Here is a 15,692-nt window from a genome sequence, read left to right as displayed (position 1 = left end):
AGTCGCAGTACTATATAGAGTACTTGGTACTTAGAAATTATTTCTTCTAAGTATTTGTTTGCAGATGGGCATCCTGAAACTCAGATTCATTTCCTATACACTCTGTTCAACCACTGTGTAATGTGTATGTTCAGTCTTTTTTTTTTTTTTTTTTGTATTTTTCTGAAGCTGGAAACGGGGAGAGACAGTCAGATAGACTCCCGCATGCGCCGCACCGGGATCCACCCGGCACGCCCATCAGGGGCGACGCTCTGCCCACCAGGGGGCAATGCTCTGCCCCTCCAGGGGGTCGCTCTGCCACAACCAGAGCCACTCTAGCGCCTGGGGCAGAGGCCAAGGAGCCATCCCCAGTGCCTGGGCCATCTTTGCTCCAATGGAGCCTCGGCTGCGGGAGGGGAAGAGAGAGACAGAGAGGAAGGAGGGGGAGGGGGTGAAGAAGCAAATGGGCGCTTCTCCTATGTGCCCTGGCCGGGAATCGAACCTGGGTCCCCCGCACGCCAGGCCGACGCTCTACTGCTGAGCCAACTGGCCAGGGCCTTTTTTTTTTTTTTTTGTAATAATTAAAGTCATGAAGGTGATTTTCACATTGGTCATAGAGACTGTCATCTCGAAGTACAACAGAAGTGTAAACTGGCACCAGTGGGAGAATCATGGAGTGTCATGGTTTGGGTGACTTAGAAAGAGAGAGCTGATGTATTGAAGGTATTTACAGGGCAGATTGCTTACCTGGAAGGTGCCCAGTCTGAGTGACATGTAGAAGATGTTTCTGGGATGGTTTCACTGCAGTTTTGTAGAAAACCGACTGTGTAGAATCAGAACCTAAAGAATTCATTGGTGGAAACAAATGACATTGTACACATATGATTAATAACAGGTGTGGCAGGAGGGCACTAGTTTTCCTGAGACCAGGCGGGAATCCCTGCAGCCTGTTGGGGCTTCTCTGACTGAACTCTCTTTCTCCAGGAGAATCAAGGCCAGAATCAGACCTCCACTTTTTCAACCTTTCGTCCTTCTCCCGGGAGACACTGCTTGGCCAGCAGGTGCTTCCCATGTGCTCGGACATGAGTGACTTCTATCTGCGGGATTCGGGCCTGTGGCATCAGGAGCAGACGTCTTTTTCTGGGAGTTGCTGCAGAGGAAACACAGAAGGTGAAGGCAGAGAAATTGGCTTGAGACTTTCGTTTCTGCAGACGGAGGAGGGGGCAACCTCAGGGGCATTCCACAGCCCACCTCAAGGACATTATAGAGAAGGTCATGTGGTGCTAGAAATAGAGCCCAGCTCAGCCCAAGGGGTACCCGCCATGCAGATGGAAAAAGGGAGGAAGGAATTAGAAATCCTGAGATCTGGGTCTGTGAGCTGTAGCGAACATGAACCAGAAGGCAGCGTGGAATCAAACGTTATGACAAACGAAGTGACTCTCTCAGGGGAGGTGTCCTATGTTTGCAGCCAGTGTGGGCGAGGCTTCACACGTCCATCACACCTCCTCAGACACCCAGGGGTGCACTCATCCACAGAGAAGCCTTTCCTGTGTGATGAATGTGGCAGAAGATTTCGTGATAAATTAAATGTAACAGTCCACCAGCAGACTGACTTGGGGGTGAAGCCCTTTGTGTGTCTCAAGTGTGGAAGAGCATATGGTTATAAGTCAGGCCTCTGGAGACATCAACGGACTCACTCGGGGGAGAAGCCATTCGTGTGCCCGCAGTGTGGACGAGGATTTATTACTGGCTCAGAACTCAAGATACACCAAATGACTCACTCGGGGGAGAAGCCGTTTGTGTGTGCAGAGTGTGGACGAGGATTTCTTACTAGGAGTATACTCAAGGCACATCGTATGAGTCACACAGGGGAGAAGCACTTTATGTGCCCAGAGTGTGGAAAAAGATATGTTTTTAGGTCAGCTCTTAGGACACACCAGAAGACTCACTCAGGGGAGAAGCCCTTCGTGTGTCCAGAGTGTGGACGACGATTTTTTTTTTAAGACAAAACTTAGGGAACACCAGAGGACTCACTCGGGGGAGAAGCCCTTCGTGTGCACAGAGTGTGGACGAGGATTTTTTTTTAAGACAAGACTCAAGGAGCACCAGAAGACTCACTCTGGGGAGAAGCCCTTCGTGTGCACAGAGTGCGGACGACGATTTCATTTTAAGTCAAAACTCAGGGAGCACCAGAGGACTCACTCGGTGGAGAAGCCCTTCATGTGCACAGAGTGTGGACGAGGATTTATTTTTAAGTCAGGACTTAGGTTGCACCAGATGACTCACTCAGGGGAGAAGCCCTTTGTGTGCACAGAGTGTGGACGAGGATTTATTTTAAAGTCAGGACTTAGGTTGCACCAGATGACTCACTCTGGGGAGAAGCCCTTCATGTGCACAGAGTGTGGACGAGGATTTCGTTTTAAGTCAGTACTTAGGGAGCACCAGATGACTCACTCAGGGGAGAAGCCCTTTGTGTGTCCAGAGTGCGGACGAGGATTTGGTTATAAAGGACAGCTAAAAATACACCAGAGAACTCACTCTGGGGAGAAGCCCTTCAAGTGCCTGGAATGCGGACGAAGATTTGGTTATAAGTCAGCCCTTAGGGCACACCAGAGAACTCACTCGGGGGAGAAGCCCTTTGTGTGCCTGGAGTGTGGACGAGGATTTGGTTATAGGTCATCCCTCAGGAAACACCAGAGGACTCACTCGGGAGAGAAGCCCTTTGTGTGCCCAGAGTGCGGACGAGAATTTCGTGATAAAGATCAGCTAAAAGTACACCAGAGAACTCACTCTGGGGAGAAGCCCTTTGTGTGCTTGGAGTGTGGACGTCGATATGGTTATAAGTCAGCCCTTCAGATACACCAGAGAATTCACTCTGGGGAGAAGCCCTTTGTGTGCTTGGAGTGTGGACGAGGATTTCGTGACAAGTCAACCCTCAACGCACACCAGAGGACTCACTCGGGGGATAAGCCCTTCATGTGCCTGGAGTGCGGACGAGGATTTGGTTATAAAGGACAGCTAAAAATACACCAGAGAACTCACTCAGGGGAGAAGCCCTTTGTGTGCTTAGAATGTGGACGAGGATATCGTCACAAGTCAACCCTCAAAGCACACCAGATGACTCACTCGGGAGAGAAGCCTTTTGTCTATGGCCATACCACCCTGAACACGCCCGATCTCGTCTGATCCTGGAAGCTAAGCAGGGTCGGGCCTGGTTAGTACTTGGATGGGAGAGAAGCCTTTCATGTGCCCAGAGTGTGGACGAGGATTTGGTTATAAGTTAGCCTTCAGGACACACCAGAGGACTTGCTCGGGAGAGAATACTTAGAAGTGCAGTTGCTGTGGACAAGGCTTTAGCTGGAAAGCAGAAATTCTTATCAGCAGAGGACACAATCAAGGACAAGTGTAACATTTTCATCAAGTGTGGGGAAAGATTTAGCTATAAGTCTGATGTCATCAGACTCTTGAGGACACATGGAGGGGGGATGCCTTGCGTATGCAGGGATCATGGTCAAGACTTTAGCAATCAGTAAAACTTCATCTTACACCAGAAAAAACCCTGCTGTCCCTCTGTGTGTGTGTATAGTAATTGAACCTGCAGAGATGTGTCACCAACAACGCGTTTACGAGAGGAGTTGCGTGCATGCACCATGCAGGTAGCTCTAGCCGTAAATCAGCCCCCCCTGCACAAGAAGGATGCACTTAGAGAAGAAGCACGTGTGCAAGGACTGTGGGTGAGGTGTTAGCACAAATTCAACCGTGACAAAACAGCCAGTAACCAGCAGGCAGGCACATGATGAGTACTCAGGGAGGGGCTGTGTGTTTGCAGGGATTGTGGACAGGGATCCTGTGATCATCTGTCCTTGTTTTCGTGTCGTGGGGAGATCCTTCAGTGGGGACCATGTGGAGCTCTGTTCAGAGCATCTTCTCAGGAACCCACACCCCTGCAGCTGCTGATAACTGCTGCTGATGGGCACGGTGATGAATTCTTCTCGAGGACCTGCTCTGAGCCACAGTGAACGGCTTCTTCACACAGAGTCACTCCTGCCCATGACTAATTGAGATGGGGAGACAGAACCTCACCTCTTATGTTGTAAGGTACCAAAAAGCCTCAGAATTAGTATTAATGGTTTAGGAAGCTTAAAAAACATTTTATTCATTTGAGCTAAGTGTGCAGAGAGATTTTGTAAATGTGATTTCTATAGTTGTGTGATGAGCACCAACTCGGGATGGCAATAGCGTTGTATTGTAACTGCAGAGGGGAAGGAGAATTGGATTCCCTGTCCTTTCCCCACACCTGCAAGGAAGTAGGTAAATAGCTAGGAAGGTGCACGAAGAGAAAGATGAAAATAAACCTTTTCTTATATTGATGGGCCATTTACAGGCATTTGTTCCCATGAAAACTACCCTTCCCCTCCTGAAAGCTTATAATTAACGTATATATTTCTAAACAAAGGAATGGCAAATGAACATTAGAAAACTTAGTTATATATTTTAATATGTGGAATAACATTTTTGCTATTGTCTTACCTTACAAGTTTTAATGTGTAGAAATGTTTTTATAGGTCCTATAGACAAATGTTGTAAGCTTGCTAATGAATTCTGTCCCATCCCCGTTCATCCTTTTCCCAAACCTGTATGGGTGAAAACAAAGGTTGTAAGCATGTGCCATGACGTCATGCTCTCCCACCAGTGTGTAGTCAAGGGTATCTGAGCAGACCCTGAACTATTGGTGGGGCTGCACGACTTGGTTCTGCCAATGCTTCATGTCAGCCATATATGGCCAGCATATATAATAAATCTCCTCCTTTAATAAACTTCTTAAAATTCATCTGGACTTCGTGTTTCTATGTAAACCTGCGGAATTGGGGTTTGGGTACTTTACAACACTTGACTCTGTTGGGTTCAGAGGGTCATCCTGGGTCAGGAGTGCCCATGAGATCTCAGCTGTGAACACACTGCAGGTCAGCTTCTTCCTCTGCCCATTCCAGCCCTCAGTCACCAATAAACCACTCAATCCTCCACCCATTATCTCCCCAGGGACTCCACTCTCAGGAGACATCTTAAGTGTATAAGGAGAATAGTCACAGCTGTGGCCATAAACCACCCTCACAAATGCCAGCATATATGATACATTCTAGATGTATGAGATGAATGGGCACAGACTAGGGAAAAGCTCACCTCAGGATACATCATAGAACAGCTGCATTGTAGGCAACCAGCCATCTAACTTTGAACCCTGTATGACCTGATTGGGAAACATTAGTTAACAGCCCTGAGTGAATGTGTTTTGGATGCAACCCCACAACACTGTGTGTGAATGACCTTTGTGCAGACACAGAGAAATGCTCCTGAAGGGGCTTTAGAAAACTAGGCTAGAGGTTCTAGATCTTCTCTTCCTTTGTACTTGGTAATTAACAAAAGAAAAAGAATGTACTGACCCATACTAGTCCTTAATTCAGCTTAGCAAAAAGTTTATTCATTCATTCTTTCTTCTTATCACCTGATCTTCCTCCCCTGTAATCCTGTTGCTTGTGTTATTGTAAAGTTGTTTTGTCCTCTGGTCAATAACAGCTGTGAGAAACTGTGTTCCTGTTCCCCTTGCAATCAATTTCTGTCTTGAGTAGGTCCCTTACCCATCCACCCACCCCCTCCCGCAATGCTGGACGCTGGTAGTTGTGATTGGGCTGCATTACTACAGTGAATTAGGATAAACTTTAGGTGGCCAGGGAGGGACTGGTGATACTTTCTCAATCAGTTACACCTCACAGTGCTACAGGGGACACTCGACGAAGACAGATGTGGGCAGGGTTTGTGGGTGCAGTTTATCCTGTTCTTTCTTCTCAAGCTTCCAATAGGACATTCTTGTTCCTATGAATCACTACCACTGTTATGAGTCACCTTGTAGGGGCTCTCAAATGTCTTGAACCCTCCCTCCTCTGTGTTGCTATGAGTCGGGGGCGCAGAGAGTGAGATCAGCAGACGAAATCATGGACTAGCAAAGGACCACCGCTCGCTCAGGCAAATGGCCCTGAGTTCGCGCTGTGTCCTATTTTTATTCACCAGACTTCAAAAAGCTTGTTTACTGAGAAATTGGCATAACATCAAGCATAACTTTTACTTGAAGATACATGGAGTGCACCTGCATGATAGCTTAATAACAATATAATATCAGAAGGCATTAATTGCTATTGCTTCTATGGTTTCCACAACATTCCTCTATCTCAAGGGATGACCTTGGAAAGTACAGAGAAATCTTATGAGAATGTTTTACTGAGAAAAGCCCAGCAACTGCCTTCAGTCACATAGACCTGTTTCAGTGATTCGCCTTCAAGTCACAAAACAATTTTATTGGCAAAACATTCTTTTCTAGTTGGCTGTGTTCCCATCCAAGGCCATGCAATGGGTTATTCCACTACATTTCCCCATTTTTGTTTATGCTGAATGTTAGAAGCACCACAGAAAACACAGCCTTCTGTCATTCATCCCTTATTTCTCTTGCTTTGATTTGTCGACAGTATATAAAAGAAAACATAGAATTAATACTATTATAAGAAGTCCTACAGTGGATCCCCAAAATCCTTTAATATATTCAATAGGATTTAATTGTGATAAATTATCCATTAATTCCTTCAATATAGGTTGACATGTTAGAATTTCTAGTTTTCTTTGAAAAGCTTCATAAATATATCTTTGTAATTTAATGATTTCTTTAGTTACATTATCATGATTTAACAAATGCTTTTGAACATTTTCCTAAGGGAAATAAGTACAATTTTAAGGAATAGGGGTAACACAAACAGTAGTTGCATTTTAATCACATCTTAGCTTAATTTGTCTTTGCAGGCTAACAGTTTGATCCCTTAACATAATCATAGTCTGTTCTAAATCATTAACTTTAGTATTAATGTCACTATTTATGTTATTGAGAAGTCCACAGTTGTTCAGAATCTTCATGCCATTTTTGCGTAAAGTTCACAGACTATATTTTGATGTAATGCAACTCCAGATACAGCAGCTGTGGTGGTTGTAAGGTCGGTGGATAGAGGGACGGTCACGTGGGGAACCCAGGCCCGCGAACTTTGGCTAGGACCTCCCACAGCCAAGTGCACCAAAAGAAACTTCCTAGGAGTCCTTGGAAAAAAAGCGACTGACTGTCAGCCAGTGAGATTTCTCTACGTCATATTAGCCCAACTTCCCTAGAGGGACCCCTTTTTAAATGTACCCACATGGTTTCTGTGTGTGCAACTTCCCTGACCTCCATCTGGCCTCCATCTTTCTGTCCTCGGGGCCAGGGAACCTTGCCGGGCCGGATGTGCGCTCTGTACTGAATAGAGCCTTTTTGCTATTCCACACTTCGTGGCTCCGAGACCTGTTCCTTCCTTCTCGGCGGGGAAAAATACCTTACATTTTGGTGCCAGAAACCCGGGGGGAGTCAGAAGTCTGCAAGGACTGCTCTTCTCCCCTCCCCTCGGAGAAAGAACCAGGACCTCCGACCTTCCACCCACTTCAGCGCACGGTGCGGTAAGTTCCCCACCTCCAGCCTCCCCCCTCCTCAGTTCTCTCCTCCGAGAATCCCTGTCCAAAACTGCAGCTGCGTCAGGGACTTCTTCTTCCGACCCAGTGCATTTGCTTTGGAGACGTCCGGAGCATTTCCACTCTACCTTATCCATCTGTGGCTAGAGCTTGAGTTTTAGGACGCTGATTCTCAAATCTGACCACTCCGAGAACTGAGGGTGACCATGGGGGCAAAGGGATCCAAACCTGACTCTAAAACAGCCCTGGGGTGCCTTATCCGGAATCTCTCAAACATTGATCCTTCCCTGAAAAAGAGGAAACTAATCTTCTTCTGCAGCATAGCCTGGCCACAGTACCCACTGGATAACCAGACCAGGTGGCCGCAGGAAGGGATTTTCGATTTTAACATCCTTACCGATTTACGGAACTATTGCCAGCAGGCTGGAAAGTGGTCAGAAATCCCTTCTATTCAGGGGTTTTGGCATCTGTGTTCTCATCCTAAAATCTGTGCCGGTTGTTCTACGACGCACGTCCTCTTGGCCAGAGAAACCTCAGCTAAACCCTCCGCTCCAGATTCCTCCTCCTCTTCCGACTCCCCTGAGGAACTCTCTTCCCCTCCTGCAAGACTGCCTCGGTCCCATCGGACTCCTCCCCCCTCTTCGCTAGATCCTGCTTCCCCACCTGCAGATGATGCTCTCTCTCTCTCCTCTCCAGTCAGCGCTCACACCCGATCTCACTCCAGGCCTCAAGAGGGAGCCAACCTCCTATGCCCTCTCCACGAGGTGGCCGGAGCAGAAGGAGTTGTTTGGGTTCATGTGCCTTTCTCCCTCTCTGATCTGTCTGCAATTGAAAAGCGCTTGGGCTCTTATTCTTCTAGTCCTACCAACTATACCAAGGAATTCCAATATCTCACTCAGGCATATGACCTCTATATTATTATGTCTTCTACCCTTACCCCTGATGAACGGGACCGAATCCGGACGGCGGCGCGAGCTCATGCAGATAAGGTCCACGCCTCAAACCCTCAAATGCTGGTGGGCCCAGAGGCGGTCCCTGACAGGGACCCCAACTGGAATTACCAGGCGGAACAAACAGGTAGGAGATGACGAGACCAAATGATTGAATGTCTCATAGGTGGCATGCAGGATGCAGCACAAAAGGTAGTTAACTATGACAAATCAAGGGGTAATTACTCAAGGACCTGAGGAAAATCCAGCTCCCTTCTTAAATCACCTCACTGACGCTATGGTCCTCCACACTCGTTTAGACCCTACCTCCAATGCCGGGGCCACTGTATTAGCCACTCACTTTATTTCCCAATCAGCCCCGGACATTCGGAGGAAACTTAAAAAGGCAGAAGAGGGCCCAGACCCCTATCCGAGACCTGATGAACATGGCATTTAAGGTTTTTAACAGTCGAGAGGAACAGGCTGAGGCAGAACGCCGGGCCCGCATGCAACAGAAAGTATCACTCCAAACCCAGGCTCTCGTGGCAGCCCTAAGGCCAACAGAGAAACAAGGGCAAGGCACAGAGGGTGCTCGACCTAGGTCCGGACCACCAAGAGGATCCCCACCAGGAGCTTGCTTTAAGTGTGGCAAGGAGGGTCATTGGTCCCGGCAGTGCCCCTGCCCGAGGCCGCCCACTAAGCCCTGCCCTAAGTGCAAGCAGCACGGTCACTGGCAGAGCGATTGCCCCCTTTGGGCAGCAGGCTCATCCTCGATGTCTCAACGTGGAGGACAGGCCGCTCAGCTGGGAGACCAAGTCAGCCAGGCGGGGCCATCATTTGAATTCCTAGGCCTCACAGATGACTGATGCATGAGGCCCAGACTCGGAGACCCCATTGCTCTCTCTGAGCCAAGGGTGATGCTACAGGTAGCAGGTAAGTCCATATCATTTCTTGTGGACACGGGGGCTACCTTCTCTGTTTTACCTTCATACTCTGGACTTCTAGTTCCCTCACAGGTCTCAGTTATGGGAGTGGGTGGAACCCTTTCTCCTCCTCTTTGCACACCACCTCTGACATGCAGTTTGGACGGAATCCCCTTTTCACACTCGTTATCAGTCAAGCCATCGTGCCCTGTACCCCTCCTGGGTCGGGACATTCTACACAGTCTCAGAGCCACTATCCAGCTGACAGCATCTTCCCACCTACTCCTACCACTCCTGACTAAAGACTCTTCCACAACCACAGATCACCCTAACCCGGTCACACCTCCTATTCCACCGAATGTTGTCAACCCTCAGGTCTGGGACACTTCTACCCCTGTGGTAGCAACCTACCACCCACCTGTACACATCCGCTTAAAGAATCCCTCCCAATTTCCATCTAGGCTCCAATTCCCTATTTCAGCAAGTCACCTCCAGGGCCTTAAACCCATAATTTCCGCCTCTTAAACCAAGGCTTACTCATCCCTACGGACTCTCCCTGCAACACCCCCATCCTTCCTGTTCGAAAACCTTTAGGAGCTTATCGCCTGGTACAAGACTTATGCCTAATCAATGAGGCAGTAGTTCCCCTCCATCCAGTAGTCCCTAATCCTTATACATTACTGTCACACATTCTGTCAGACACCACTCACTTCACAGTCCTAGATCTCAAGGATGCCTTCTTTACCATTCCTCTACACCAGGGGTCCCCAAACTTTTTACACAGGGGGCCAGTTCACTGTCCCTCAGACCATTGGAGGGCCAGACTATAAAAAAACTACGAACAAATCCTTATGCACACTGCACATATCTTATTTTAAAGTAAGAAAACAAAATGGGAACAAATACAATATTTAAAATAAAGAACAAGTAAATTTAAATCAACAAGCTGACCAGTATTTCAATGGGAACTATGCTTCTGTCACTGACCACCAGTGAAAGAGGTGCCTCTTCCGGAAGTGCAGCGGGGCCGGATAAATGGCCTGTAGGCCGTAGTTTGGGGACCCCTGCTCTACACCCTGTCTCTTACTTTCTGTTTGCCTTTACTTGGACTGATCCGGACACTAATGCAGCCCAGCAGCTTACATGGACCGTCCTGCCCCAGGGGTTCAGAGACAGCCCACACCTGTTTGGACAGGCGCTGGCTCGGGATTTAGCTGCATGCGATCTCGAGACTAGTACTCTCTTACAATATGTAGATGACCTACTTCTCTCCAGTCCCTCCCTGTCTGCCTCAAGAAGACACACAGCTACCCTTCTTAACTTTCTTGCCATGAAGGGATATCGTGTCTCCCCTACTAAGGCTCAACTTCACTCTCAGTCTGTAGTCTATCTGGGCATCGCCTTGACTCCCACCACCTGAGGTCTCACTCTAGATCGAACTCAGACCATCCACAGTCTCCAACCACCTACCACCGCTGATCAGATTCTTTCTTTCCTCGGTCTAATAGGCTTTTTTAGACACTGGATTCCCAATTTTGCTCTCTTAGCCAAACCCCTCTACGAGGCTGCAAAAGAGACTCCCACGGGACCTCTCACATGCCCTAACACCGTCAAAAGGGCTTTCTGTACCCTTCGAGACGCCCTCATCTCCTCTCCCCCTCTCGCTTTACCTGACTCCAGACGCCCCTTCCATCTTTTCACTGATGAAAAGCATGGTAATGCTGTTGGTGTGTTAACTCAACTTGTGGGGCCTACATACCGCCCCGTGGCATACCTCTCTAAACAACTGGACACTACCATCAAAGGCTGGCAGCCCTGCCTCCGGGCACTGGGTGCAGCAGCTGAACTCACCAAGGAGGCTACTAAGCTCACCCTTTCCCAACCCACCACTGTCTTCTCCTCCCACAGGCTCACTGACCTCCTTTCACACAAATCTCTTTCTCCGTTAAGTCCTTCCTGCCTACAAGAATTTCACCTCCTGTTCATCAAAAACCCGTCAGTCACTCTTTTACCCTCTCCCTGACTCAACCCAGCCACTCTACTGCCAGCTCCAGCAACACTTCCGGAACCCACCCACTCCTGTACGGAGCCATTAGATTTCCTCAACACGCCTCGAGATGGATTATCAGATTCTCCTTTAAAGGATCCAGATCTGATACTCTTTGTAGATGGGAGCTCTGTACAGGGACCCGACGGACGACGGCGGGCAGCCTATGCGGTGGTCACCACCTCCTCCACCCTAGAAGCTCAACAGCTGCCAGAGGGCACCACCTCCCAGAAAGCAGAGCTGATTGCCCTCACGCGGGCACTCGCTCTGGCCCAGGGAACACGTGTAACTATATATACTGACTCTAAATATGCTTTTATCACCCACAGCCACTCTGCCCTCTGGAAGGAAAGGGGCTTCCTCACCACCAAGGGCTCCCCCATAATCAATGCTACCCTCATTTCTAAACTTTTGCAGGCGTTACAGCTTCCCGCTGAGGTGGCTGTGGTACATTGTAGGGGCCATCAAACCTCTCAGGACCCGGTGGCCTTGGGAAATGCTCGGGTCGACGCGAAGGCTCGAAACCTCACCCTGGGAGCCTCCCCCTCTCCTCTCATGTTTCTCTCCACCTCCTTGAAACCTCCCTACGCTCCTGAGGAAGAACAGACCCTCCTCAGAAAGGGTGGAGACGTGTGCAACCAGGGATGGATATTTCTCGGAGATAGAACTGCCTTACCACAAGGACAGGCTGAAACTCTCCTGTCTGATATCCACTGTTCCTTACACATAGGGCCAAAAGCTCTCTATCAGTTCTTACAACCACTCTTTTTCCTCCCAGGCCTCCAGCAGACTATCGAAAAGGTACACGCAGCACGTGCTGCCTGTTCCAAAGCCTCTACACAAGGGGGACTCTGCCCCCGCGTCCCCACTCATCAGCTGAGGGGACACGTGCCAGGCCAGGATTGGCAGATCGACTTCACTCACATGCCCCCTCACAAAAAACTCCGTTATCTCTTAACCTTTGTTGACACCTTTTCAGGGTGGATAGAAGCCTTTCCTACTTCTCGAGAAACAGCAGACACCGTTGCCTCCATTCTCGTTGAAAACATCATCCTGCGGTTTGGACTGCCGGCTACCATCCAGTCAGACAACGGCCCAGCCTTCACTGCCCAAATAGTCCAGCAGGTTGCCACCTCTCTCAACAGCACCTGGAAGCTCCACATACCCTATCACCCTCAATCGTCGGGTAAGGTGGAAAGGGCCCATGGCATCCTGAAAGGTCAGCTAACTAAACTTTCCATTGAGACCAGACTCTCCTGGCCAAACCTCCTCCCCCTGGCACTTATCAGAATCAGGGCAACCCCATGAAACCCCACTGGACTCAGCCCCTTTGAGCTGGTTTACAGTAGACCATTCCTAATCAATCACAGCTTACCTGTCAACCCCCCTCCTCTTGCCATGTACCTCCCCTTTCTGTCTTTATTTCGCCATCTTCTCAGGGAACATACGGACCGGACCCTTCCTCCCATAGGGGGTCCAGATGAAACACAGCCAGCGGTCCCTTCCAGCCAGGAGACAGGGTTCTTCTGAGGGAGCTCCAGCCTGGCTCCCTGCAGCCCAGATGGACGGGACCCCATACGGTAATACTGACTACTCCTACTGCAGCTAAGCTCCTAAGCTCCTAGGGCAAACACCTTGGTATCATGTCTCTCGCCTCAAACTTGCTCCCATACAGGATTGCTGGGAGTCAGAACCACTGGGTCTTACTCGCCTGCGGCTCACCAAAAAATTGGGCCATGTAGACCCTCCTGTTGCTCCTGTCCCTCCCACCAGGAACCTGCCACCAGAGTGAGCTGAAGCAGGGAGCAATGCTGTTCAGTAAGACTGGCCTGATAAAAGAAGCTTCAACCTGAACTGTCTGCAAGAAAAATTAAGCAAAAATCTCTCCTCTTACAACCTGCTTAACTCCTAATAGCAGCCACCTATTCTTACCTGGGCTGCCCCTATCCTACCTAAATCTTCTTCTAATTATCAGCATATAACTCATATTTGCCTCTCTTTAAAAAAAAAAAAAATTCTTACAGAATCGCACCAGCGAAGTTTCTCAACTCATGGCCAAACGGATGGATGTCCCTCCTGACACCTCTCAAAACCACCACCTCCCGACCTCCCCTTCCCCACGATGCCCCTATTCAGCAGGAAGTAGCCAGACGAATAAGCAGGGACCCTTATTAACACAAAAAGATCGGAATGTACGGTCGGTAAATAGAGGGATAGTCACGTGGGGAACCCAGGCCCGCGAACTTTGGCTAGGACCGCCCAGAGCCAAGCGCTCCAAAAGAAACTTCCTAGGAGTCCTTGGAAAAAAAGCGACTGACTGTCAGCCAGTGAGATTTCTCTACGTCATATTAGCCTGACTTCCCTAGAGGGACCCCTTTTTAAATGTACCCACGCGGTCTCTGTGTGTGCACCTTCCCTGACCTCCATCTTTCTTTCCTTGGGGCCAGGGAACCTTGCTGGGCAGGGTGCTCGCTCTGGACTGAATAAAGCCTTTTTGCTATTCCACACTTCGTGGCTCCGAGACCTGTTCCTTCCTTCTCGGCGGGGAAAAATACCTTACAGTGGTTACAGCTATTAGTCCTACAACGATGGTGATGATCAGTCCAACCAGTCTCTTGGTTCTCTTCAAGGACTTCATAAGATGTTGTAACAGCATCATGGAAGGGGAACATCCAATGCATCTGTACTGGAATCCAGACTCCTGTTCGGTTTCTTAAAATGTAAAGACTTTGACTATTTTTATTAAAAAGAATAGAAAAATTAGTACATGTATAAAAAGCACACTTATTGCAAGTTATTGAATAATTTTCAGCTATTTGGTTTCACCTATAATAAACATATAAGGCCATCTAACACAAGCAGATATGAAATGTGTTTCATTCTTCTTAAAGATTAACATAATATGATTAGAAGGATAATCTTTCTAGATTTCTCCTTTCCACGCTGACAAATGTTTAAGTGCCGTGGCTACTTTCTACAAATGATATTGTATAGGGCCAAATTTTATATGAGGAGCTCGAGGTGACATCCCTCCTCTATGCTATATGATAGTATGATTACTTTGATCACCAGCTGTAATTAAACCATTGTTATTATGCACCTTAAATCAGCACCCTGGCCTTTAACTTGGGCAGAGCTATGAGGGCTTTAATCTATGACATTTTATGTACAGATGTATTACTTTTAAATCCGTATCCTAGTAACAAACGTTTTTTTTCCCCCTCTCCTTTACTGTTATCTTTGACAATAGAGCCAAGCTTGAGCTTCTACTTTTAAACAATGTGGCTCATGTCCTATATATACAGGTAATCCCTCAACTCCTGTTGTATAATTTTTTAATTTCATGCCTTCTTCTGAAGGTGCTAAGGGACCTCTATCATTAAAAGGTCCTGGAAGCCAATTAAAGTCATTAACAAAAATAGGGAAGGCAGTATTTTCCTAATGAATAGCTCTACTTAATGGAGGATTAGGCAAATATGCCTAATAACTAAAATTTTCAGCTCTACTTACCGGAATTGTTACCAAAGCAATCGTTGCTAAAAACAGGTTAGTAGCATTTTTTTTTCTAGTAGCTTATGGGCATATTTTTACCATTAAAGGTCAGCTTTTTAAGTTGAACCCAACTTGGTATTTTAGCCTTTTCAATACCAAGCAGCAACACCTTTAAGATTCTTCTTTTGAAATTCATTTCTTCCATCTCAGCAATGGGCAGATATGGAAAGAATCTATTGTTCTTATTCATGTTGTTACTTTAATTGTGCGAGCAGGACTCCAAAGGACTTCACCGGATTCTGCAATGACACAAGCAAACCCTCTTCCCCAATGTTGCACTACACTAGGTACCTATTGATCCAGCTCACTTTTATAATGCATTGGTTGATTAATCTTAGGACTGTTTTTTGTCCAGTGTCTGTTTGCAGCAGTCAAATTATCTTCTCCTGTATTTAAGAAATTTAAAGTAAATACAGCTTTGTGTAACATAATTCTAGGGGATAATCTCCTTTCTTCTCCCCCCCCTTTTGTTTAAGTAACATATTTTTCAGAGTGTAATTACTGCGTTTAATAATTGCTTGTTCTGCCTGACCAGACAGTGGCACAGTGGATAGAGCCTCGGACTGGGTTGCGGAGGACCCAGGTTCGAGACCCCAAGATCACCAGCTTGATCGCGGGCTCATCTGGCTTCAGGAAAAAAAAAAGCTCACCAGCTTGAACCCAAGGTCACTGGCTCGAGCAAGGGGTCACTCAGTCTACTGAAGGCCCGTGGTCAAGGCACATTTG

The 15,692-nt window shown here is 47.8% G+C and overlaps 2 protein-coding genes across 2 annotated transcripts in view; both read left to right on the top strand.

The window, feature by feature from the left end:
* Positions 1-15,692, top strand: part of LOC136308219 (zinc finger protein 343-like) — a 55,637-nt gene that overhangs the window by 6,721 nt on the left and 33,224 nt on the right. The window lies entirely within an intron of this gene.
* LOC136308224 (zinc finger protein 875-like) lies at positions 1,746-4,071 on the top strand. Its single transcript, XM_066235490.1, has one exon. The coding sequence runs from the start codon at positions 1,888-1,890 to the stop codon at positions 3,163-3,165; it is 1,278 nt and encodes a 425-aa protein (XP_066091587.1). The 5' UTR covers positions 1,746-1,887; the 3' UTR covers positions 3,166-4,071.

Source organism: Saccopteryx bilineata, chromosome 6 (assembly GCF_036850765.1).
Source record: "Saccopteryx bilineata isolate mSacBil1 chromosome 6, mSacBil1_pri_phased_curated, whole genome shotgun sequence".
NCBI lineage: Eukaryota > Metazoa > Chordata > Mammalia > Chiroptera > Emballonuridae > Saccopteryx > Saccopteryx bilineata.
Note: the sequence above shows the minus strand (reverse complement) of the source record. Positions and strands in the feature narration are given on the sequence as shown.